The sequence below is a fragment of the Papio anubis genome, chromosome 9 (genome assembly GCF_008728515.1).
Source record: "Papio anubis isolate 15944 chromosome 9, Panubis1.0, whole genome shotgun sequence".
Lineage (NCBI taxonomy): Eukaryota > Metazoa > Chordata > Mammalia > Primates > Cercopithecidae > Papio > Papio anubis.
In genome coordinates this window covers 115635784-115658555 of record NC_044984.1, presented here as the reverse complement: position 1 = coordinate 115658555, position 22772 = coordinate 115635784, and the positions used below count along the sequence as shown (strand labels likewise).

General features: G+C 49.3%; 1 protein-coding gene across 5 annotated transcripts in view; it reads left to right on the top strand.

The window, feature by feature from the left end:
• The window catches only part of CAMKK2 (calcium/calmodulin dependent protein kinase kinase 2), a 58519-nt gene that overhangs the window by 19558 nt on the left and 16189 nt on the right, over positions 1-22772 (top strand). For all 5 annotated transcript variants that reach the window (XM_017946255.3, XM_017946254.3, XM_003907280.4 and 2 more), the window contains exons 2-9: positions 2436-2965; positions 6220-6267; positions 7604-7657; positions 8421-8472; positions 13053-13186; positions 16619-16655; positions 21484-21505; positions 21651-21739. In XM_017946255.3, the coding sequence (XP_017801744.1) occupies positions 2495-2965; positions 6220-6267; positions 7604-7657; positions 8421-8472; positions 13053-13186; positions 16619-16655; positions 21484-21505; positions 21651-21739 (907 nt within the window). In that variant the 5' untranslated portion in view covers positions 2436-2494. The remainder of the gene's footprint in view (positions 1-2435; positions 2966-6219; positions 6268-7603; positions 7658-8420; positions 8473-13052; positions 13187-16618; positions 16656-21483; positions 21506-21650; positions 21740-22772) is intronic.

The window sequence follows — 22772 nt, the reverse complement described above, 5'->3', positions numbered from 1 at the left end:
CACGAAGTGGCCATCATCCACAGGTGTCTGTCCGCAAATGTACTCCCTGAATTCCAGCGGTACCTGTGACATTTGTCCAGCAGAATTTGTCAAACACGTTAACCAAAGGTTAATGTTCTGTCCCAGAGATGGTAAGAATTGACAGCCTAAGGGGATGTGTTAATCTTTTTTATTTTTATTTTTTGAGATGAGTCTCGTTCAGTCCCCCAGGCTGGAGTGCAGTGGCGCGATCTCGGCTCAGTCACTGCAGCCTCCATCTGCTGGGTTCAAGTGATTCTCCTGCCTCAGCCTCCTGAGTAGCTGGGATTACAGGTGCCCGCCACCACGCCCAGCTAATTTTGTATTTTTAGTAGAGATGGGGTTTCACCAGGTTGGCCAGGTTGGTCTTGAACTCCTGACCTCAGGTGATCCACCTGTCTTGGCCTCCCAACCTGCTGGGAGGATTACAGGTGTGAGCCACTGTGCCCGACATTTCTTTTTCTTTTTTTTTTTTTTTTTGAGACGGAGTCGCTCTGTGCCCCAGGCTGGAGTGCAGTGGTGTGATCTCAGCTCACTGCAAGCTCCGCCCCCCGGGTTCACGCCATTCTCCTGCCTCAGCCTCCTGAGTAGCTGGGACTACAGGTGCCCGCCACCACGCACGGCTAGTTTTTTGTATCTTTTAGTAGAGACGGGGTTTCACCGTGTTAGCCAGGATGGTCTCAATCTCCTGACCTCGTGATCCGCCCGCCTTGGCCTCCCAAAGTGCTGGGATTACAGGATTGAGCCACCGCGCCCGGCCAGTGTGCCCGACCTTTCTCTTTTCGTTTTTTGAGATGGAGTCCCACTCTGTCATCCAGGCTGAAGTGCAATGGCGCGATCTCAGCTCACTGCAACCTCCGCCTCCGTTCAAGTGATTCTCCTGCCTCAGCCTCCTGAGTAGCTGGGATTACAGGTGTACATCACCACACCTGGCTAATTTTTGTATTTTTAGTAGAGATGGAGTTTCACCACGTTGGTCAGGCTGGCCTCGAAATTCTGACCTCGTGATCCATCTGCCCAGGCCTTCCAAATGGCTGGGATTACAGGCGTGAGCCACCGTGCCCAGCCTTTTTTTAAAAAAATGAGATAAAAGTTCATATAATATAAAATTGACCATTTTGAAGTGTATAGTTCAGTGCCATTTAGTACATTCACAATGCTGTGCAACCATTACCTCTATCTACTTTCAAAACGTTTTAGTCACCCCAAAAGGAAACCCTGTGCCCATTAAGCAGCCATTCCCCACACCCGCTAACGTCACCATTCCCGTAGTCCTAGGCAACTGTTAGTCTACTTTCTGTCTCTATGGAGTTGTGTATTCCGAAAATTTCATATAAATAGAATCATATATATGTGACCTTTTGTGACTGGCTTCCTTCAGTTAGCATAATATTTTAGAGGTTCATCCATATTGTGGCATACTTGATTCTCCTGCAACCCTTTTTTTTTTTTTTTTTTTTTTGAGACAGTCTTGGTCTATTGCTCAGGCTGGAGTGCAGTGGTATGATCTCAGCTCACTGTGACCTCTGCCTCCCGGGTTCCAGCGATTCTCCTGCCTTAGCCTCCTGAGTAGCTGGGATTACAGGCACACGCCACCGCACCCAGCTAATTTTTGTATTTTTAGTAGAGACGAAGTTTCACCATGTTGGCCAGGCTGGTCTGGAATTCCTGGACTCAAGAGATCTGCCTGCCTCAGCCTCCCAAAGTGCTGGGATTATAGGTATGAGCCACTGCATCCAGCCCTGACCTGCATTTTTCATGCCCAGCATTTAAAAATATTTGAAATAATTGCTAATGTGAAAAAGTCAGGCAACCTTATTAACCTCCTTAGGGCTTCTCTTGGGAAAAAACAAAAGGAAAACCAGCAATAGTAGGCCCAAATTCCTGCTGAGCAACAATTGGCTGGAAGCAGCTATCAGTTCTGTAGGGGACACGTGTGCTATATTTGGGGGTTTTCTTATACTTGTTCCTATAGGAATTGAGTTAGGAATTGTTGTCATGGTGTATGAGAAGTAGTTCCGGCTACCTGGGAGGCTGAGATGGGAGGATCACTTGAGCCTAGCAGTTCAAGGGTTCAGTGAGCTATGAGTATGCCACTGTAGTTCAGCCTGGAGAGAGAGAGAGAGAGAGAAGAGAGAGAGGGGGGAGAGAGAGAGAGAGAGAGAAAGAGAGAGAGAGACCTTGTCTCAAAAAAAAAAAAAAATAAAGAAAGAAAGAAAAATTAAAAAATATAAGAAGATGCAGACTGTGCTTTTCTGTATAGACTCAGAGATCAGATCACACCATGTTTTGCAAGATTTTTTTAGGATGTCAACTGGAGGCAGGAATTAGACAGCAGCCCGGGCCAGGAGGAGAGGGGCTCCTTTCCTGTCCCTGCCCCTAGGAGCTGGGCCGGCTGACCCTTTCTCTCTCTGCAGGTGGCTCCGCTGCCGGATGGGAGTGTCCCAGTGTGCTGGATGAAGCTGGCGCATGCACCATGTCATCATGTGTCTCTAGTCAGCCCAGCAGCAACCGGGCCGCCCCCCAGGATGAGCTGCGGGGCAGGGGCAGCAGCAGCAGCCAAAGCCAGAAACCCTGTGAGGCCCTGCGGGGCCTGTCATCCTTGAGCATTCACCTGGGCATGGAGTCCTTCATTGTGGTCACTGAGTGTGAGCCGGGCTGTGCTGTGGACCTTGGCTTGGCCCGGGACCGGCCCCTGGAGGCCGATGGCCAAGAGGTCCCCCTCGACACCTCCGGGTCCCAGGCCCGACCCCACCTCTCCGGTCGCAAGCTTTCTCTGCAAGAGCGGTCCCAGGGTGGACTGGCAGCCGGCGGCAGCCTGGACATGAACGGACGCTGCATCTGCCCGTCCCTGCCCTACTCGCCCGTCGGCTCCCCTCAGTCCTCGCCTCGGCTGCCCCGGCGGCCGACAGTGGAGTCTCACCATGTCTCCATCACGGGTATGCAGGTGCGTGAGCCGGTGGTGAGCCAGGTCCTAGGGGTCCCCGGTGCCCTTCCCTGCCCCCAGCAGGGTCTCTGTGGAAGGTTGGGCTCCCCCAGAAGGATTTGAGTGCCACAGTTGACCTAGGACTTGACTCCAGGGAACCTGGGGGGTGGCTGGGGCCAAAAAGGGGCCCTAGGGGGGTCCTGAATCAGCATGGGGAAGGGAAGGCGGTCAGCAAAGGGTAGGTTATGGAGCCGGTTACCAGTGTGGAGTGTAGGCCCCTGGGGCTTGTTCCTTCCGGGGGGCCCTGGAAACAGCACAGAACAGCAACCTCAGAGTCATCCCGCCAGGGGTGAGGGAGCTGGGGTGTTTATACTCATGGGTGAGGGCTGCTGGGGCAGGTGTGTGTGACCCGCTGGGGGTGTGGACAGAGCAGCTGCAGGGCCAGAGGGAGCCTCCAGCAGAGACCGAGGTGTGGGCAAAGGTGTGATGGAATGAGGTCGGTCACTGAGAGCCTGGCGACAACCCGCCTGGCCGAGCATGCGTTGGCACTAGGCACTGGGTTCAGCATTTCCTGTGCATTTCTCACAAGACCCTTACCGTAAACCCTGGAGGGGTAGATTAGAACTCAGATCCCCACCAGGGTTCACAGGGCCCTGTGTGGTCTGACCCTTTCCCACCCCTCCTTGCCATCTGCTGCCAGCTCCCTAAGCTCCCTCTGTTCCTGCCTTCGCATTCCTTGGAATCCAAGCTCTTGCCTGCCTGGGGTCTTTATTCTCGCTGTTCCTTCTGATTGGAACCACCTCCCCCACCACCCCATGCCAACTTTGTAAGGCCTATTCCATCTAATGTCCAAGTCTCAACTCCAGTATCACCTCCTCCAAAAGGCTCCCCGGGCTACCTTCCCTAAAGCATCCTCCAGCCTCTCTCTGCCCCATGGCCCTATTTGCTTTCCTTTATAACATTCATCAGCATCTGATTATCTGTGTGTTGGTTTAGTTGTTTATTGCCTGTCTCCACCCAGCCAGAACGTAAGCTCCACAGGATCATTTCATCCACCTCCACACCCCATCCCATCCCCAGAGCCTAGCAGAGTACCTGGCGCATTGTAGGAGCCCAAAAATATTTGTTGAAGGAATGAATGAATTTAATCGGAAGAAGGCCCAACATCAGAATGCCTTTCTAAAGGGGCTTTTTAATTGTTGTTGTTGAGATGGAGGGTTGCTCTGTCACCCAGGCTGGAGTGCAGTTGCACGATTTTGGCTCACTGCAACTTCCGCCTTCCGGGTTCAAGCTATTCTCCTGCCTTAGCCTCACGAGTAGCTGGGACTACAGGTGTGCACCACCACGCCTGGTTAATTTTTGTATTTTTTTTTTTTTTTAAGTAGAGATGGGGTTTTGCCATATTGGCCAGGCTGGTCTTGAACTCCTGACCTCAAGTGATCCACCTGCCTTGGCCTCCCAAAGTGCTGGGATTACAGAAATGAGCCACTGTGCCCGGCCAAAGGGGCTGATTTTGAAGGGGCTATAGGGACTACATTTTGAAGGCCAGGAAAAACTTTCATAATTGGAGATGGGGCCCTGGAGAGTTGAGAGGAGGGAGAATTCACAGCATGAACCAGAGACAGAACCAGGACCCATGAGCAACGGCTCCTTTTTAGCTTAGCTTCTTTCACGGCATCATGATTTTGAGATTTATCCATATTGTGGTGTATATCCGTAGTTCCTTTTTACTGCTGAATAATTTCAATTGTATGGACGTACCACAGTTTGCTTATTCATTTACCTGAAGGACATTTGGATTGCTTCCAATTTTTTATTATTACAACTAAAGCTGTTATTAAAGTTTATATGCAAGTCTTTGTAAACACGTTTTCACTTCCATAGGGTAGAATGGCCTGTGGTATGGTAGATGTTTGTTAAGAAACTGCCAAGGCCTGGTGCAATGGCTTATGTCTGTAATCCCAGCTACTTGGGAGACTGAGGTGGGAGGATCACTTGAGACCAGGAGTTTGAGACCAGCCTGGGCAACATAGCAAGACCCATCTCTACAAAAAACAAAACAGACTAGGCGCAATAGCTCATGCCTGTAATCCCAGCACTTTGGGAGGCCAAGGCAGGAGGATCACCTGAGGTCAGGAGTTAGAGACCAGCCTGGCCAACATGGAGAAATCCCGTCTCTACTAAAAATACAAAAAAATCAGCTGGGCGTGGTGGTGGGTGCCTGTAATCCCAGCTACTTGGGAAGCTGAGGCAGGAGAATTGCTTGAACCTGGGAGGTGGAGGCTGCGGTGAGCCGAGATGGCACCACTGCACTCTAGCCTGGGCAACAAGAGCAAAACTCCATCTCAAAAAAAAAAAAAAAAAAAAAGAGCCAAAGTTTTAATTTTGGTGAAGTTCAATTTATCATTTGTTTCTTTTGTCTGTACCTTTTTCGTATTATCTAAGAAACCCTTGTCTACCCCAAGCTTGCACAGACTTGCTCTTCTTGTATCATTTTATGTTTTTATAGGACAATGTAGCCAAGGATTACTTGTTTGATTTAAAATTTACTTTTTAAAACTAGGAACAACCTTCTAAAAAAAATGGGTTTTACCAGAGTCCAGAGTGTGTGCTTACATTTTGACAAAGTACAACAAGCAAAGTCAGTGCTGTTAGAAGTCAGGAGAGTGGCCACCTGGGGAAGGGCAGTGGTGGGAGTGGCTTCTGGGAGCTGGGGATGTTCTCTTTCTTGATTTGGGTTCTGGTTACCTGTGTGTGTTTAATTTGGAGAAATGTATCTAGTTGCAAACTTTTTTTTTTTTTTTTTTTGAGATGGAGTCTCGCTGTGTCGCCCAGGGTGGAGTGCAGTGGCCGGATCTCAGCTCACTGCAAGCTCCGCCTCCCGGGTTTTTACGCCATTCTCCTGCCTCAGCCTCCTGAGTAGCTGGGACTACAGGCGCCCGCCACCTCGCCCGGCTAGTTTTTTTTTATTTTTTAGTAGAGACGGGGTTTCACCGTGTTAGCCAGGATGGTCTCGAACTCCTGACCTCGTGATCCGCCCGTCTCGGCCTCCCAAAGTGCTGGGATTACAGGCTTGAGCCACCGCGCCCGGCCAATTTTTATATTATTAATAGAGACAGGATTTCACCATGTTGGCCAGGCTGGTCTGGAACTCCTGAACTCAAGTGATCCTCCCACTTTGGCCCCCCAAAGGGCTTACAGGCGTGAGGCACCACGCCTGGCCTCTAGTTGCAAACTTAAAATTCATTTTCCACGCGTCTCTGCTTACTCTCTAGGACTGTGTGCAGCTGAATCAGTATACCCTGAAGGATGAAATTGGAAAGGTAAATATCCCCGGAGCCAGGCTGGCTTTCTGCATTCACTGGGGGCGTTCAGATACTGTAGAGGGAATGGGGTAAAGCTGGGAGCAGGAGAGGAGTCTTTGAAGGCGAGGTTGGTGGAAAGGGTTTTGTCATTAATGATCTAGGTTTTTGGTTTAGTTTTGTTTTCTTGTATCTTAAAATTAAATATGTTTCTGCAGAAGCTCAGAAAGCTTCCAAAGAAATTCCATATCACCTTGGTGATAGTTACATCCCCATTACATTTGGGGTTTTGTTTCACCCCGAGGTACTCTGATATCTAGTTTTGCTTTTGTTTTAGCCAATTAGGGGGGAGGTATCATTACCATGTTCAAATATCTGAACGCCAATAGAAAACAAGTAAGTAATATAAAGGAGTAAGGCATGCCAGCTGTAAGGTAGTAGGGAGTGGTAAGGACTGTGGCAAACCATCAACATATGGAAATGAGGGCTACATATAGCTAGATCTTTCCATTTTTTCAAAAGAAACTAGGAATCTTGATTTTTTTTTTTTTTTTTTTTTTTTGAGACAGGATCTTGCTCTGTCACCAAGCCTGGAGTGCAGTGGTGCAATCTCGGCTCACTGCAACCTCTGCCTCCTGGGCTTAAGTGATTCTCCTGCCTCAGCCTCCCAAGTAGTTGGGACTACAGGTGCGCACCACCACACCTGGCTAATTTTTGTAATTTTTGTAGAGATGGGGTTTCACTATGTTGCCCAGGCTGTTCTCAAACCTGACCCCAAGTGATCTGCCCACCTTGGCCTCCCAAAGTGCTGGGATTACAGGTGTAAGCCACTGTGCCTGGCAAGGAATATAGATTTTCATATCAGACTGTTTTACTCTTTTTTTTTTTTTCAGACTGAGTTTCACTGTGTCACCCAGGCTGGAGTGCTGTGCTGCAATCTCAGCTCACTGCAGCCTCTGCTTTCCAGGTTTAAGTGATTCTCATGCCTCAGCCTCCCAAGTAGCTGGGATTACAGGTGCCTGCTACCATGCCCTGGCTAATTTTTGTATTTTAGTAGAGATGGGGTTTTGCCATGTTGGCCAGGCTGGTCTCGAACTCCTGACCTCAAGTGATCCGCCTGCCTCGGCCTCCCAAAGTATTGGGATTACAGGTGTGAGCCACCGTGCCCAGCCCAGATCTTTCCGTTTTTAAATCTTGGCAACTAATTCAAACTGTGTAAAAACCTAGGCTCCAACAAAATACAGTTGCGGGACAGATTTGACCAATGGGCTGCCGGTTTGCAACGTCTGTATTAGGGTTCTCATTTTGCAGATCTTAACTTCTGGATAGTATGTCATGGGCATCTCCCTTTATCCAGGGCTCATATGGTGTCGTCAAGTTGGCCTACAATGAAAATGACAATACCTACTATGTGAGTATCCGCATTCTCCTCCCTGCCCCCCTCTTTATCCACAGAAGAGCCTCCTTTCCAGCACTCAGCTTCCTGGAAAGTTTTCATAGCTGTTGTCCCATTTTATTCTTAGGTCATGTTTATTTTGTGCCTTAGGAAGGAAGTGGTATGCCCATTTTACAGATGGGAAAACAGGGAGGTGAGGGGATTGGCCCAGAAAGAGTTACTCATTCAGCAAAAGCCTTTTATGCCCTTCCTCTGAGCTGTCATCTCTGCATCCTCCATAGTACTGAGAACAAGGCAGCAGTGAGACAGATACCTGCGTGGGTGGCTTTGGAGTCAGTCCAGCGTAGGTTCAAACCTGACTCTATCGTGTGCCAACCATGTGACCTTGACAAGTGATATTTCCCCATGTGTAAAACAGCTGAGCCTCAGTTTCCCCATGTGTAAAACAACCAGTCCTGCCCCTCCTTTGCCCATCGCTCCAGCTCGCTTGTGTTTTGATTCGATGGCAGCAAGTCCCGAGGCTCGTGGTTTCCCAGCTGAGAGAGGTGACCGTGAACCTCAGGAACAGCTCAGAGCTGGAGGCACCCCAGGAGTCTAGCCTCCCTACAACCCATGGCCGCTTGACCCCCTCTGATAATGAGGGGCTCACTGTGTTGTCCTGAACCTGCCAGGGGGCCAGGAGCTTGGGCCGGCCTTGGAGTAGACGAACCCCCACTTTGCCCTCCTTCTCCTTCTCCTCCCTGCTTTAACCCGGACCTGGGGTCTTTTTTTCCTGCAGGCAATGAAGGTGCTGTCCAAAAAGAAGCTGATCCGGCAGGCCGGCTTTCCACGTGAGTTTGGTGGGCCTTTGTTCTTAGGTACAGGGGCTGAGGCAAGACAGGGCGGAGCCTTCTGAATGGGAACCATTGCACTGGGCATGGTGGCGTGTGCCTGTAGTTCCAGCTACTTGGGGGGCTGAGGCACAAGAATTGCTTGAACCTGGGAGGAGGAGTTTGCAGTGAGCCAGGATCGCACCACTGCACTCCAGCCTGGGCGACACAGCAAGACTCTGTCTCAAAAAATAATAAAATAAAAATATTTATTAAAGTGATATAGGTATCAAGTCAAAAGATCCAATAGAGGAAAACACTCTGGCAATTCCTCAGAAAGTTAAACATGGGATTACCATATGACTCAGTAATTTCACTCCCACTTATATACCCAAGAGGATGGAACATCCATGTTCACACAGGAGCTTGTATGTGAATGTTCATAGCAGGTTTAGTCAAATAACTAAGAAGTGGAAACAGCACACACAGCCTCAGAGAAGGAAGAGAGTATATATACATCCAATGGAATATTATTCAGCCCTTAAAAGTAATGAAGTACCAATTCATGCCCCAACACAGAGGGGTCTTAAAGACATTACACTAAGTGAAAGAAGCCTAATGCAAAAGGTCACAAATTATGTGATTCTATTTATGTGAAATACCCAGAATAGGCCAATCCATAGGAGCAAAAGTAGATTTGTGATTGCTAGGGGCTCTGGGAAATGGGGAACGAGGGGTGAATGCTGATAGATATCAGATATATATAGAGATATTTACAGAGGCATGGAAATATTCTGCAGTTGGCCAGGCACGGTGGCTCACGCCTGTAATCCTAGCACTCTGGGAGGCCGAGGCGGGTGGATCACTTGAGGTCAGGAATTCAAGACCAACCTGGCCCAACATGGTGAAGCCCTGTCTCTACTAAAAATACAAAAACTAGCCAAGTGTAGTGGTGTGTGCCTGTAATCCCAGCTACTCGGGAGGCTGAGGCAGGAGAATTGCATGAACCCAGGAGGAGGAGGTTGCAGCGAGCTGAGATCATGCCACTGCACTCCAGCCTGGGTGACAGAGCAAGACTCCGTCTCAAAAAAAAAAAAAAAAATTATGCAATAGATAATGGTGATAGTTGCACAACCTTGTCAGTGCACTAAAAACCACTAAAATACACATTTTAAAATGGTAAATTTAGCTGGGCGCGGTGGCTCACGGCTGTAATCCTAGCACTTTGGGAGGCTGAGGTGGGTGGATCGCAAGGTCAGGGGTTCAAGATCATCCTGGCCAATATGGTGAAACCCTGTGTCTACTAAAAAATACAAAAATTAGCCCGAGTGGTGGCATGCTTATGCAAATCCCTATGGCTACTTGGGGCTGAGGCAGGAGGAGTCGGCTGGAACTTGGGAGGTGGAGGTTGGGTGAGGCTGAGACTGCGCCCGCTGCACTCCAGCCTGGGAAGCGACAGGCGAGACTCCATCTCTCAAAAAAAAAAGGATAAATTAAAACATGTAATACCAGATATTTGAATTATATCTACCCCATAAAAAAAGGCCAGAGCACAGGAGGGCTCATCATGGAGAACAGTTTCTTGCTGACCTCTTTCCTTCTCCTATAGGCAACCTTGACTTTTAGCACTTTTAGTTGCCGGTAGCTCCTGTGTGTGGTCAGATGATAGGCCTGCAGGTGAGCGTATCGGAGGCTGCTTCAACATAAGCTCCCTGCCAGCATTGCTGGGCAAAATGTCAGCTTGGGCCAAAAAGAGAAATTAGGTAAGAACAAACAGCTGGGCGTGGTGGCTCACGCCTGTAATCCCAGCACTTCGGGAGGCCGAGGCGGGTGGATCACGAAGTCAGGAGTTCAAGACCAGCCTGGTCAAGATGGTGAAACTCCGTCTCTACTAAAAATACAAAAAAGTAGCCGGGCATGGTGGGCGCCTGTAATCCCAGCTACTCAGGAGGCTGAGGCAGAGAATTGCTTAAACCTGGGAAACAGAGGTTATACTGAGCCGAGATCACGCCACTGCACTCCAGCCTAGGCGGCAGAAGGAGACTCCAATTCAAAAAAAAAAAAAGAACAAACAAACCCCATCCTAACAGTAGGACCCTGGTTTATCCTGCTTGTCCAAACGCTGCGCCAGGCCATGATCCTCGCGTCACTGTTATCAATTTTTGACATCTGCTTCTGACTTCTTCTGGTAGAGGATTTCGCTTGCTTAAACACTCCTTCTTACCTCCTGTCTTAAAATAACAAATGGTGTCCTGTAACAATGTACCAGAGACTGGTGGCTTAACCAACAGACATTTATTTTTCACACTTCCTTTTTTTTTTTTTGAGACAGAGTCTTGCTCTGTCACCCAGACTGGAGTGCAGTGGCCAGATCTCAGCTCACTGCAAACTCCGCCTCCCGGGTTCACACCATTCTCCGGCCTCAGCCTCCTGAGTAGCTGGGACTATAGGCGCCTGCCACCTTGCCCGGCTAGTTTTTTGTATTTTTTAGTAGAGACGGGGTTTCACCGTGTTAGCCAGGATGGTCTCGATCTCCTGACCTCGTGATCCGCCCGTCTCAGCCTCTCAAAGTGCTGGGATTACAGGCTTGAGCCACCGCGCCCGGCCTATTTCTCACACTTCTGGAGGCTGGTTCATAGCACCATCTCAGGCCGGGTGCAGTGGCTCACGCCAGCACTTTGGGAGGCCATGGTTGGCAAATCGCTTGAGCCCAGGAGTTTGAGACCAGTGTGGGCAATGTAGTGAGACCCCTGTCTCTACCAAAAATTTAAAAATTAGCTGGACATGGTGGTGTGCACCTGTAGTCCTAGCTACTTGGGAGGCTGAGGCAGGAGGATCACTTGAGCCTGGGAGTTTGAGGCTGCAGTGATTCTTGATTGTGCCACTGCACTCCAGCCTGGTAGACAGACCCTGTCTCAAAACAAACAAACATAGGTAGTGCCTTACTGCATCCTTACATGGCAGAGGAGCTAGACAGCTCTTTGGGGTCTTTTGTTTTGTTTTGTTTTGAGATGGAGTCGTGGAGTCTCGCTCTGTCACCAGGCTGGAGTGCAGTGGCACAATCTTGGCTCACTGCAACCTCCGCCTCCTGGGTTCAAGTGGTTCTCCTGCCTCAGCCTCCCAAGTAGCTGGGACTACAGGCGGGCACCACCACGCCTGGATAATTTTTGTATTTTTAGTAGAGACGGGGTTTCACCACGTTGGCCAGGATGGTCTCGATCTCCTGACCTCATGATCCGCCCGCCTCGGCCTCCCAGAGTGCTGGGATTCCAGGCCTGAGCCACTGCACCCAGCCTGGGGTCTCTTTTATAACAGCACTAATCTCATTCATGAGAGCTCTACCCTCGTGACCTGCTCTCCTCCCGGAGGTCCCGTCTCCTAATACCATCACACTGGGGATTAGGTTTTGACATATGAATTTTGGAGGAGCACAAACATCCTGACCATAGCACCTCCCTTTCCCCAGCAGGCAGTGGAACGCTGTCCTGATGGTCCGCTCCTCTGTGGACACACACCCACCACTTCCCCCTCTTTCCAGCTGTATGGCGAGTGTCTCCCATCTCCCCACGCCCTCCCTTTTCCTTTGAACTCAGCTTTCCTCCTTTCACATCCTCCCTCTGACACCTGTACTTTTGCCTTTCCTTTTCCAAGGCCGATCACATCCCTGTTCTATTCTGTTAGTCACACTTAGAGCCTTACGTACATGGGATGTGTGCCATCGTGAGGGTTTTCACTGTGGGCCTGTACATCCTTGTGACTGCCTATTATTTACTGCAGGATCAAGCACTGGCCTGAGTGCCTCTCCCTTCTGTATAGCCTTTTGTTTTTCTCTCCTGATGCTTGCTTCTTTTCTTCTCCCTGGCTTCATTTTACGTCTGTGCTATTTCAGTTTTTTTTTTTTTTTTTTTTTTAAATAAGGTCTCAGTCTGTCACCCAGGCTGAGTGCAGTGGCATGATCACAGCTCACTACAGGCTTGACCTTCCTGGGCTCAGGTGATCCTCCCACCCCAGCCTCTTGAGTAGCTACGACCACAGGCACGTGCCACCATACCTGGCCAATTTTTTGTGATTTTTGTAGAGTTGGGGTTTCTCCTTGTTGCCCAGGCTGGTCTAGAACTCCTGGGCTCAAGCCATCCCCCCACCTCAGCCTTCCAAAGTGCTGGGATTTCAGGCGTGAGCCACAGCGCCCAGCCGGCCATCTGTGCTATGAGTTAAGGAGTAAGAGTTAATGTTTATGTCCATTTTGTGGACTATAAAAACTGAGCCCAGAGAGGGGAAGTGATTGATGCACCCTGGGTGTTGAGATTGCTGAGCTAGACTGCAGTTAGTTGCCTCAGCACTCCTGCCTTTCACTGTGGACTGGGGCATGGACTGGGGATGTGACAGGAAGGAGGGAATTCACAGGACGGCCGAGGGCTCCGCCCTCACTCACTCCCAGCGGCAGAGGAGACAGAGGAGGAGAGGGCTAGTTAAAGCCCCTGGTGGCAGCAGCCCCTCCAGCCCTGCGGAGACCCTCCCCCTTTTGGCATCCCACCTGCAGCTGCCCTCTGCGGAGGAAAGTCTCTTTGCCCTGACCCTGGGTCTGCTTTTGTTTCCTTCAGGCCGCCCCCCACCCCGAGGCACCCGGCCAGCTCCTGGAGGCTGCATCCAGCCCAGGGGCCCCATTGAGCAGGTGTACCAGGAAATCGCCATCCTCAAGAAGCTGGACCACCCCAATGTGGTGAAGCTGGTGGAGGTAAGGGTGGAGGCGCTGAGGAGGGCGGGAGGCCCTGGCTTTGTTAATACCCAGACACCCCGCTGCTGGTTTCCAGGGAGAGCCAGGTCACACCAGACTGCTCACTGCAGGCCTGAGTTGTATTTACTGCTCCCTAAGACGATTTATTACTCACATTAACTATTTTTTCCCTTCTGTCTTTTGCCTGCTTTGTTTTTGTGTCAGATATTTATTGCTCTCATTTTACGGACAAAGGAATTGAGGCTCAGAGGGATCCCTTCACCCATTTCTGTCTCTTTGAAGCTGGTTCTCTTTCTACTTACACATATGGGTAGTTGTAGCGCAAAAGCAGCCACACACATGATGGAAACACATGGCATGACTGTGTTCCAGTAAAACTTTATTTACAAAAACAAGTCCAGGCGCAGTGGCTCATGCTTGTAATCACAGCACTCTGGGAGGCCGAGGTGGGCAGATCACTTGAGATCAGGAGTTTGAGACCAGCCTGGCCAATATGGTGAAACCCCGTCTCTGCTAAAAATACAAAACAAACAAACAAACAAACCAGGCAGAGGGCTGAATTCAGCCCACATGCCGTAGTTTGCCAGTCCCTGCTCTAGATCAGCAGTTCTCATACTTTTTGGTCTCAGCAATTAAAAATACAAAAAAATTAGCTGGGTGTGGTGGCGGATGCCTGTAATCCCAGCCATTTCGGGAGGCTGAGGCAGGAGAATTGCTTGAACCTGGGAGGCAGAGGTTGCAGCGAGCTGAGATCGTGCCACTGCACCCCAGCCTGGACGACAAGAGTGAAACTCTGTCTTAAAAATAAAACAATTTTTTTGAAGACTCAAAAGTATATGAGTTATATTTAGTAATATCTACCACATTATAATTTAAAACGGAGAAAATTTAAACTATTAATTATTTAAAAACAACAGGCTGGGCACGATGGCTCATGCCTATAATTCCAGCACTTTGGGAGGCTGAGGTGGGAGGATCGCCTGAGGCCAGCAGTTTGAGACCAGCCTGAGCAACATGGCGAAACCTCATCTCTACAAAAAGTTAAAAAAATTAGCCGGGTATGGTGGTGCACGCCTTTGGTCCCAGCTATTCTGAAGGCCGAGGTGAGAGAATCACCAGCCCAGGAGTTCGAGGCTGCAGTGAGCCATGATTGCGCCACTGCACGCCAGCCTGGGGGACAGAGTGAGACCCTGTTTCTAAAAAAGAAAAGAAACAAAAAGAGAACAATACGCTTATTATGTGTTAACAGGAGTAATACATTTTTTTTTGAGATGGAGCCTCACTCTGTTGCCTAGGCTGGAGTGCAGTGGCACAATCTCAGCTCACTGCAACCTCTGCCTCCTGGGTTCAAGCGATTCTCCTGCGTCAGCCTCCCAAGTAGCTGGGACTGCAGGTGCGTGCCACCACGCCTGGCTAATTTTTTTTGTATTTTTAGTAGAGATGGGGTTTCACCATGTTAGCCAGGATGCTCTCTTTCTCTAGAACTCATGATCCGCCTGCCTCGGCCTCCCAAAGTGCTGGGATTATAGGCATGAGCCACCACACCTGGCCAAGTAAAACATTTTTATGAAAAATAAAAAGTAGAAGAGTGGCTTCGTTTTTCATTTTTGCCTTTTTTTGGGTTACTGTTTGGCTTGATAGGAGACATTTGGATTCTCATATCTGCTTTTGCATTCAATGTGTTGTGACATCACATATCATCAGGTTTCTGGAAAACCCTGTAGACTAGTGGAGAATGAGAGTCAAAAAGGCAAATATTGTCTTCATTTTAAAGTGAAAATAGTGAACCTTGTAAACTCCCTGAAAGCATCTTGGGGATCTGCAGAAGTCTCCAGATCATGTTTGGAGCACCTCTGGTCTAGATGACAAGGATTTATCACTGTGCTGCATGTTCAGAGTACCATGGGAGTACAGGGCGGGGCAGCCAGCTCACTGGGAGAAGCCGGGACAGGCCTCTTAGAGGAAGTGATGTTTGAGATGGCCGTGGTGGTTCCCTGGATGAGAAGTCACGGAAAGGCATTGCAGGGCAGAGAGCTGCATGTGGAAAGGGCTGGAAGCCTCTGTTTGGGGCAGCACACAGTGCCTTCAGGAGATGTGAGGGCTAGCTACCACCTTGCCTGGGACTCATCCGGTGCAGAACTCTAGGTGGACAAGGTCCTGGGTGTGCCTTCCCCACAGGGCATGGCTCAGGGCTTCAGCCTGCGTGCCCAGGCTCTGCCGAGGGTGCCTCTGTTTCCTGGGACCTGTTGTCTTATTGATCTTGGGTGGCTGGAGAAAGCGGATGTGATGGGGGAAGAATCAGGGGGACTAATCTAGCCAGGGAAGCTGCATTTGTTTCTTCCCAAAGGAGAGAGATGGCAGTTGCAGGCCATCACCACCGGTCACACTGAGTGTCACAATCTCGACTCACTGGTGCTGGAGTTGGCCGTTTTCGAGGAACCCCAAGGGCATTTGGTTAGCGAAGGGCCCTGGTCCTGGCAGGGTGTCTTTTCTCTCCGCTGCCCTATGGCATTTGGCCTTTTCACCCAACAAGACTCTGCCAGCCCATCTGTTGGTTCATTCATCAGATGTTCCCTGGGCACCTTCTGTATGCCGTGCCCCGTACAGGACGCCACTGAGGAAACCAAGGTGAATGTAGCCTGCTGCCTGTCTTTTGGAGAGAGAGAAAGTGCTATGGCTGCTCTGAGCAGGGAGACATCATTTCCTGTGGGGGTAGGGGCAATGGGGAGGCTTCATGGAGTCACTTGAGCCCAGTTAGGATTTGAATTTTCACCCTGAACACTGCTGTCTCCTAGGAGATGGGTTGGATTCCTGTTTTGTTTTTTTTTTTTCTTTTGAGACAGAGTCTTGCTCCGTTGCCCAGGCTGGAGTGTAATGGCACAATCTCAGCTCACTGCAACCTCCACCTCCCGGGTTCAAGCGATTCTCCTGCTTCAGCCTCCTGAGTAGCTGGATTACAGGCATGCGCCACCACGCCCATCTAATTTTGTATTTTTAGTAGAGATGAGGTTTCTCCATGTTGGTCAGGCTGGTATTGAACTCCTGACCTCAGGTGATCCGCCCGCCTCGGCCTTCCAAAGTGCTGGGATTTCAGGCGTGAGTCACCGCGCCCGGCCAGAGACGGGCTGGACTCTTACTCAAGCATGAGATATTACCGGTGGGGTATTTTGGCCCCTCCCTTTTGCAACCTCCTTTCTGAGTGTTCATATCCTTGAGGATCAGACAGAGGCATTTATTTTCCGAATAGCCATTAGGATCTTACACTCTGGGGGCTTTCCCTATGCCCTCCATCTTAACTGGGAAACACACTGCCAGGTGCAGCCCTCCTGTTGGCAGACGCAGCCACGCGGATGCTCCTCCTCCCTGCTCATATCTGTTCTCTTTTTCTCCCCCGCTGTCCGTCTCCTGCCTGTTCCATGTGTCTGTGCCAAGGTCCTGGATGACCCCAACGAGGACCATCTGTACATGGGTAAGGAAGCCCTTTTCTTGTGCCACTCTTACTCAGGCACCACACCTGCCAATGCCCAGGGGTCCTCTCGAGGCAGCCTGTGCCCTGGCACCTTCCACCAAAGACAGCTTTCGCTTTCCTGGTCCAGCTGGCCCCACCGGAGGCCATACCCCTGGTTGGGATCAGGAGGTGGAAGGGAGTTCTTGCTGGAACTTTATCTGTATCTCCTATTCATTCATTTGCATGTATTTATTTTTTTGAGTCAGGGTATCATTCTGTTGCCCAGGTTTACAGTTCAGTGGTGTGATCACAGCTCACTGCAGCCTTGATCTCCCAGGCTCAAGCGATCCTCCCACCTCAGCCTCCTGAGCAGCTGGATTACAGGCATGAGCCACCATACCCAGCTAATTTTAAAAATTTTTGTAGAGACAAAGTCTCACTATGTTGTCCAGCCTGGCCTCAAACGCCTGGGCTCAAGAGATCCTCCTGCATTGGCCTCCCAAAGCATGTATGTATTGACCACCTCCTATATGGTGGGCACTGTTCTAGGTGGTACATAGAAAAAAGGTAGAAAAACAATTCTAGATTTAATTTAACATTGTATAGGAAAAACTGTCACCAGCACCCCAAACTCATGATTTCATGGATATTATCATCTAGGACAAGGCTAAAAAATTAAAAACTGAGTCAATTTAAAGAAAAACATTAAATAAATAATTTATGTGGCATATAGGTATGGCCAGATTATAAACATAGTAGGCAAATAAATGAAGTTTGGGGAGATACAACAGAAATCACAATATGTCAAAAGTCATTTTGGCCCAGAATGGCATTCTTAGCATAATTCTCTCACTTGGGACCCCAGATCCAGGTCAGAATGGCTTTGAGCTGTTTCTGAGGCGTGCCTTTGTTCATTCAACAAATGTTACAGTTTGTCAGACCCTGCTCTAGGTTCATCAGGGACAACATTCAAAACCCACTGTCCTTGGGGAGCGCACCTGAGTGTGATGCATGGGTTTCCAAAGTGACAACACCGTAAACGAGGGGCCTCGAGTTTTGGGTTGGGGGATGGAGAAATACAGTGGCTCCCCAAGGAATGTCTCACCAGGGTGACATTTGGGCAGAACAGTAGGGACCAGGTGGCAGAAGGTATTTTACAACATTGTAAAGAACTTGGATCGGGCGCAGTAGCTCACCCCTGTAATCCCAGCACTTTGGGAGTCCGAGGCGGGTGAATTACCTGAGCTCAGGAGTTTGAGACCAGCCTGGGCAGCATAGCGAAACCCCGTCTCTACTAAAAATACAAAAATTAGCTGGGCATGGGGGTGTTCACCTGTAATCACAGCTACTCAGGAGGCTGAGGCATGAGAATCACTTGAACCTGGGAGGCAGAGGTTGCAGTGAGCCAAGATGGTGCCACTGCATTCCAGCCTGGGCAACGAAGTGAGACTGTCTCAAAAAAATAAAAAAATAAAATAAAATAAAATTGGCTTTGACTCTGAGGGTGATGGAAGCCATTGGGGGGTTTGAGCTGAGGGGTGGAATGAGTATAAAGAGAGCATGGCCCAAGCCTCAAGGAACAGTTTCCTGATTTACTTGAGCTGGGCAGCTGCAGGGACAGTTTTTCACTCCTTGAGGTGGCAGTTGCAGAAAGGAGCCATGCTAATTTGGGGTATGTGATTCCAGTGGTTTCGAAAATCCTGACACGGTTATATTTTACTTTTCAGTCACAGCTGTGTGAGCCTGAGACAGACAGGGCAGTGCATGAGGCCAGGTAGTAGGTATCAGGAAGGGTCTGCAGCTACAGGCCTGACATGCCAAGGGCAGAAAACTCAGTCCAGGTGCGGTGGCTCATGCCTGTAACCCTAGCACTGGGAGGCTGAGGTGGGAGGATTGCTTGAGCCCAGGAGTTTGAGGCTGCAGTGAGCTATGATTGTGCCACTGCACTCCAGCCTGGATGACAGAGCAAGACCCTGTCCCAATAAAAAAACAAAAAACAAAAAAGTTGGGGAGGAGGCTGGGTATGGTGGCTCATGCCTGTAATCTCAGCACTTTGGGAGGCCGAGGTAGGTGGATCACCTTAGGTCAGGAGTTCGAGACCAACCTAACCAACATGGTGAAACCCTGTTTCTGCTAAAAATACAAAATTAGCCAGATGTGGTGGCACATGCCTGTAATCTCAGCTACTTGGGAGGGTGAAGCAGGAGAATCACTTCAACCTGGGAAGCGGAGGTTGCAATGAGCCGAGATCGTGCCATTGCACTCCAGACTGGGTGACAGAGCAAGACTTTGTCTCAAAAAAAAAAAAAAAAAAAAAGGTAGAAAACTCCATCTCTATTTCTAGAGGTTAAAAAATTCCCACCCACTGCTCAGCCCCAAAAGTGGTTGAACTGTCAGCAACTGAAAATAGACCTGTTTCAACAGGCCACCCTCCCTCATGCCACCGGATTTATGGTGCTTGGGTGGGTGGGAGGATGGTGCCGAAATTCATGAAGCTTGCAAGTTAAGACTTAAATAACCAAGGCAGGAAAGGCCAGAGCTGAGGGGGCCAGCGTTGGGTTGTCTGTAGAAGCTGCACCATAGCAGCATTGCCTTTGCTTTTAACTATAGCCTGAAGCAACAGCAAATCTGCCCTAACTCACGCTGGTTGATGAAACTGAAGACGGGGAAGGCCTGGGAGAGTTCAGTTCTTTTCCTGATCAGAACCTTTTTTTTGAGATGGAATCACAGCTCTGTAAGCCCAGGCTGGAGTGCGGTGATCTAGGCTCACTACAACTCCGCCTCCCAGACTCCGCGCCATTCTCCTGCCTCAGCCTCCCAGTAGCTAAGGACTGTGCCCACCACACCTCGCCCGGCTTAGTTTTTGTATTTTAGTAGAGGCGAGGGGTTCACCCGTGTTAGCCAGGATGCTCTCGATCTCCTGACCTTGTGATCCTCCCGTCTTGGCTACCTCCCAAAAGTGCTAAGAGGATTGAGTTTGAGAGCCCTGCGCTCCCTAACACAATCCAGAAGACCTTTAAGCCTTCTTTTTGTCTGAGTAGCTTTCCTGTTCCCCTTGGTCACCTCAGCCCTTGGAGAGCTTTGAAACAACCCTTTGGTTTCATTAAAAAAAATGTTTTAGCCTGTAATCCCAGCACTTAGGGAGGCTGAGGTGGGCGGATCACCTGAGGTCAGAAGTTCGAGACCAGCCTGACCAATATGGTGAAACCCCATCTTCACTAAAAATACAAAAAATTAGCTGGGCATGGTGGCAAGTGCCTGTAGTCCCAGCTACTGGGAAGGAAACTGAGGCAGGAGAATGTGAACCCGGGGAGGCAGAGGTTGCAGTGAGCTGAGATCGGCCACTGCACTCCCAGCCTGAAGCGACAGGCGAGACTCCGTCTCAAAAAAAAGTTTTTTAAAATTTTTGTGGGTACATTGTAGGTGGATATAGTTATAGGTTACATGAGATGTTTTGATACCAGCATGCAATGCGTAATAATCACATCATGGAAAATGGGGTGTCCCCTCTGGTTTCTGTTACATGCTCATCTCATCGTGGGTGTATGATTCCAGAACAACAAGCAGCCCCAAAGTCATTCTCCACTGGATTTTGAAATTGACTGTGCTCTTTTTTTTTTTACTTCCTAAAGTACAGCCTTGTATTCCCAGTTATGCTTGTCATAGCAGAATCAAATAATAACTATACCACGTGACCCAGCAATTCCACTCCTAAGTATATACCCAAAAGAACCGAAAACAGATATCCACACAAATACTTGTACACGAATGTTCACTGTGGCACTTCCCAATAGCCAAAAAATAGAAACAGTCCATGTGCCCCTCAACAGATGAATGGACAAAGAAAATGTGGTCTATCCATACAGTGGAATATCATTCAGCCATTAAAAGGAATGAAGCACTGATCCATGCACCAGTGTGGATGAACCTCAAAAATGTGCTCATGATGCTAAGTGAAAGAAGCCAGGCACAAAAGGCCACATAGTGTACAATTCTATTTATATGAAATGTCCAGAACAGGCAAATCTATAGAGACAGGAAACAGATTGGTGGTGGCCAGGGGCTTGAGGGAGGGAAGAATGGGGAGTAACTGCTAATGGGTATGAGGTTTTTCTTTTGAGGTGATGAGAATGTTCTGGAACTAGATAGTTGTGATGCTTGCCCAACATTGTGAATATACTAAATGCCACTCAATTACACACTTTAAAATGGGTAATTTTATGTTATGTAAATTTCATCTAAAAAAAACCTGTTTTTGAGACAGAGTCTTGCTCTGTTGCCCAGGCTGGAGTGCAGTGGCGCAATCGCGGCTTACTGCAACCTCCACTGCCCAGGTTCAAGTGATTCTTGTGCCTCAGCCTCCCAAGTAGCTGGGATTACAGGCACCAGCCACCACACCCAGCTAATTTTTGTATTTTTAGTAGAGATAGGGTTTTGCCATGTTGGCCAGGCTGGTCTCGAGCTCCTGACCTCAGGTGATCTGCCCACCTCGGCCTCCCAAAGTGCTGGGATTACACTGGCGTGAGCCACCGTGCCCAACCCCCTGCCTTGTTTTCTTTGATCGGTGGATCCTGGGCCAATTTGAGCACTAGAAGTCAAGCCAGACTGTGGGCCTGGGGACGTCAGAAATTCCTGGTTCTTTGCCTTCTGATGGAAATTTAGCAAAGCAGGACCTTGGCCAGCTTGGTTCAGTGGACTGTTCTTCTCCCCAGCTCTAATATTAGTTTCTGTCTTTCTCGGTGTTTCTGGAGGTGGTTGGGAGGTGGGGAGGACAGAGAGAGAGAGAGAGAGAGAGAGAGGGATGTTCAGTTTCCCATGTAACAGTTTCACTCCCTTTTCTTCCCTACAGTGTTTGAACTGGTCAACCAAGGGTGAGTGTCCCAGCTCCCAGCAGGGGTGATGTGAGAAGCTTCTCGAGCTGTATAGCTGAGTGAGGTGCCACTGGGCTCTGCTCATGAGAGAGGGCAAGGGCCGGGCGGGTCTGGTTTGTGTTTCATGCGTGTGTCGACCTTTCAGGCCCGTGATGGAAGTGCCCACCCTCAAACCGCTCTCTGAAGACCAGGCCCGTTTCTACTTCCAGGATCTGATCAAAGGCATCGAGTACTGTAAGCAGGGCCTGCGGGAGGGCTCTCACCCAGTGGGTAGTTAGCATTCCGAGCGTGGGTGCAAATTGGAAAGTGTCTCTTTTCTTCCTGGAGCACAAGGAGGTGGGCGGGTGGATTGGGGTTCTCTAGAGGGACAGAATTAATAGGATATATTTATATACAAACAGGGGAGTTTATTAAGTATTAACACGATCACAAGGACCTTGCAAGCTTGAGGAGCAAGGAGAGCCCATCTAACTCTCAAAACTGAAGAACTTCAGTCTGATGTTTGAGGGCAGGAAGCATCCAGCATGGGAAAGACACATAGGCTGGGAGGCGAGGCCAGTCTCACCTTTCACGTTTTTCTGCCTGCTTTATATTCACTGGCAACTGATTAGATTGTGGGTCTGCTTTCCCCAGCCTTCCCCAGCCCGCTGACTCAAATGTTAATCTCCTTTGGCATCACTCTCATAGACATACCCAGGATTAATACTTTGTATCCTTCAAGCCAATCAAGTTGACACTCAGTATAAACCATCATAGTGGGAAACAGAATTGTGTGAGATGCAGAATCAGGGCCAGCTGCAGAGAGCCACTCTAGGGCCACGGCCCAGGTGAGCCAAAACCCTTCTTGCCACTCGGCAAAATGAAGAGCAGTAGCAGTAGTGACTATTTAGCACTTTCTATGTGCACCAGGCACTGTTTGGGGCTCGATTTTTTGTTTTTTCATTTTTTGTCTCTTATTCCTGCCAGTGACCCTGGGATCAGAGTCCTGTTCACCTCCTGGAACCTGAGCTTCCTTATCTGTAAATGGGGATAACATATCTCTCGCCAGGGCTGAGATTGGCCAGTACACATCAGTGTTTGATTGGCAGGCGTCCTCTCTGCTTCTGCTTGTTAAACATCTTAGTCTTTTTTTTTGAGATTCTTGCTCTCTCGCCCATGCTGGAGTGCAGTGGCATGATCTCAGCTCACTGCAACCTCCACCTCCTGGATTCAAGCGATTCTCGTGCCTCAGCCTCCCAAGAAGCTGGGATTACAGGCACATGCCACC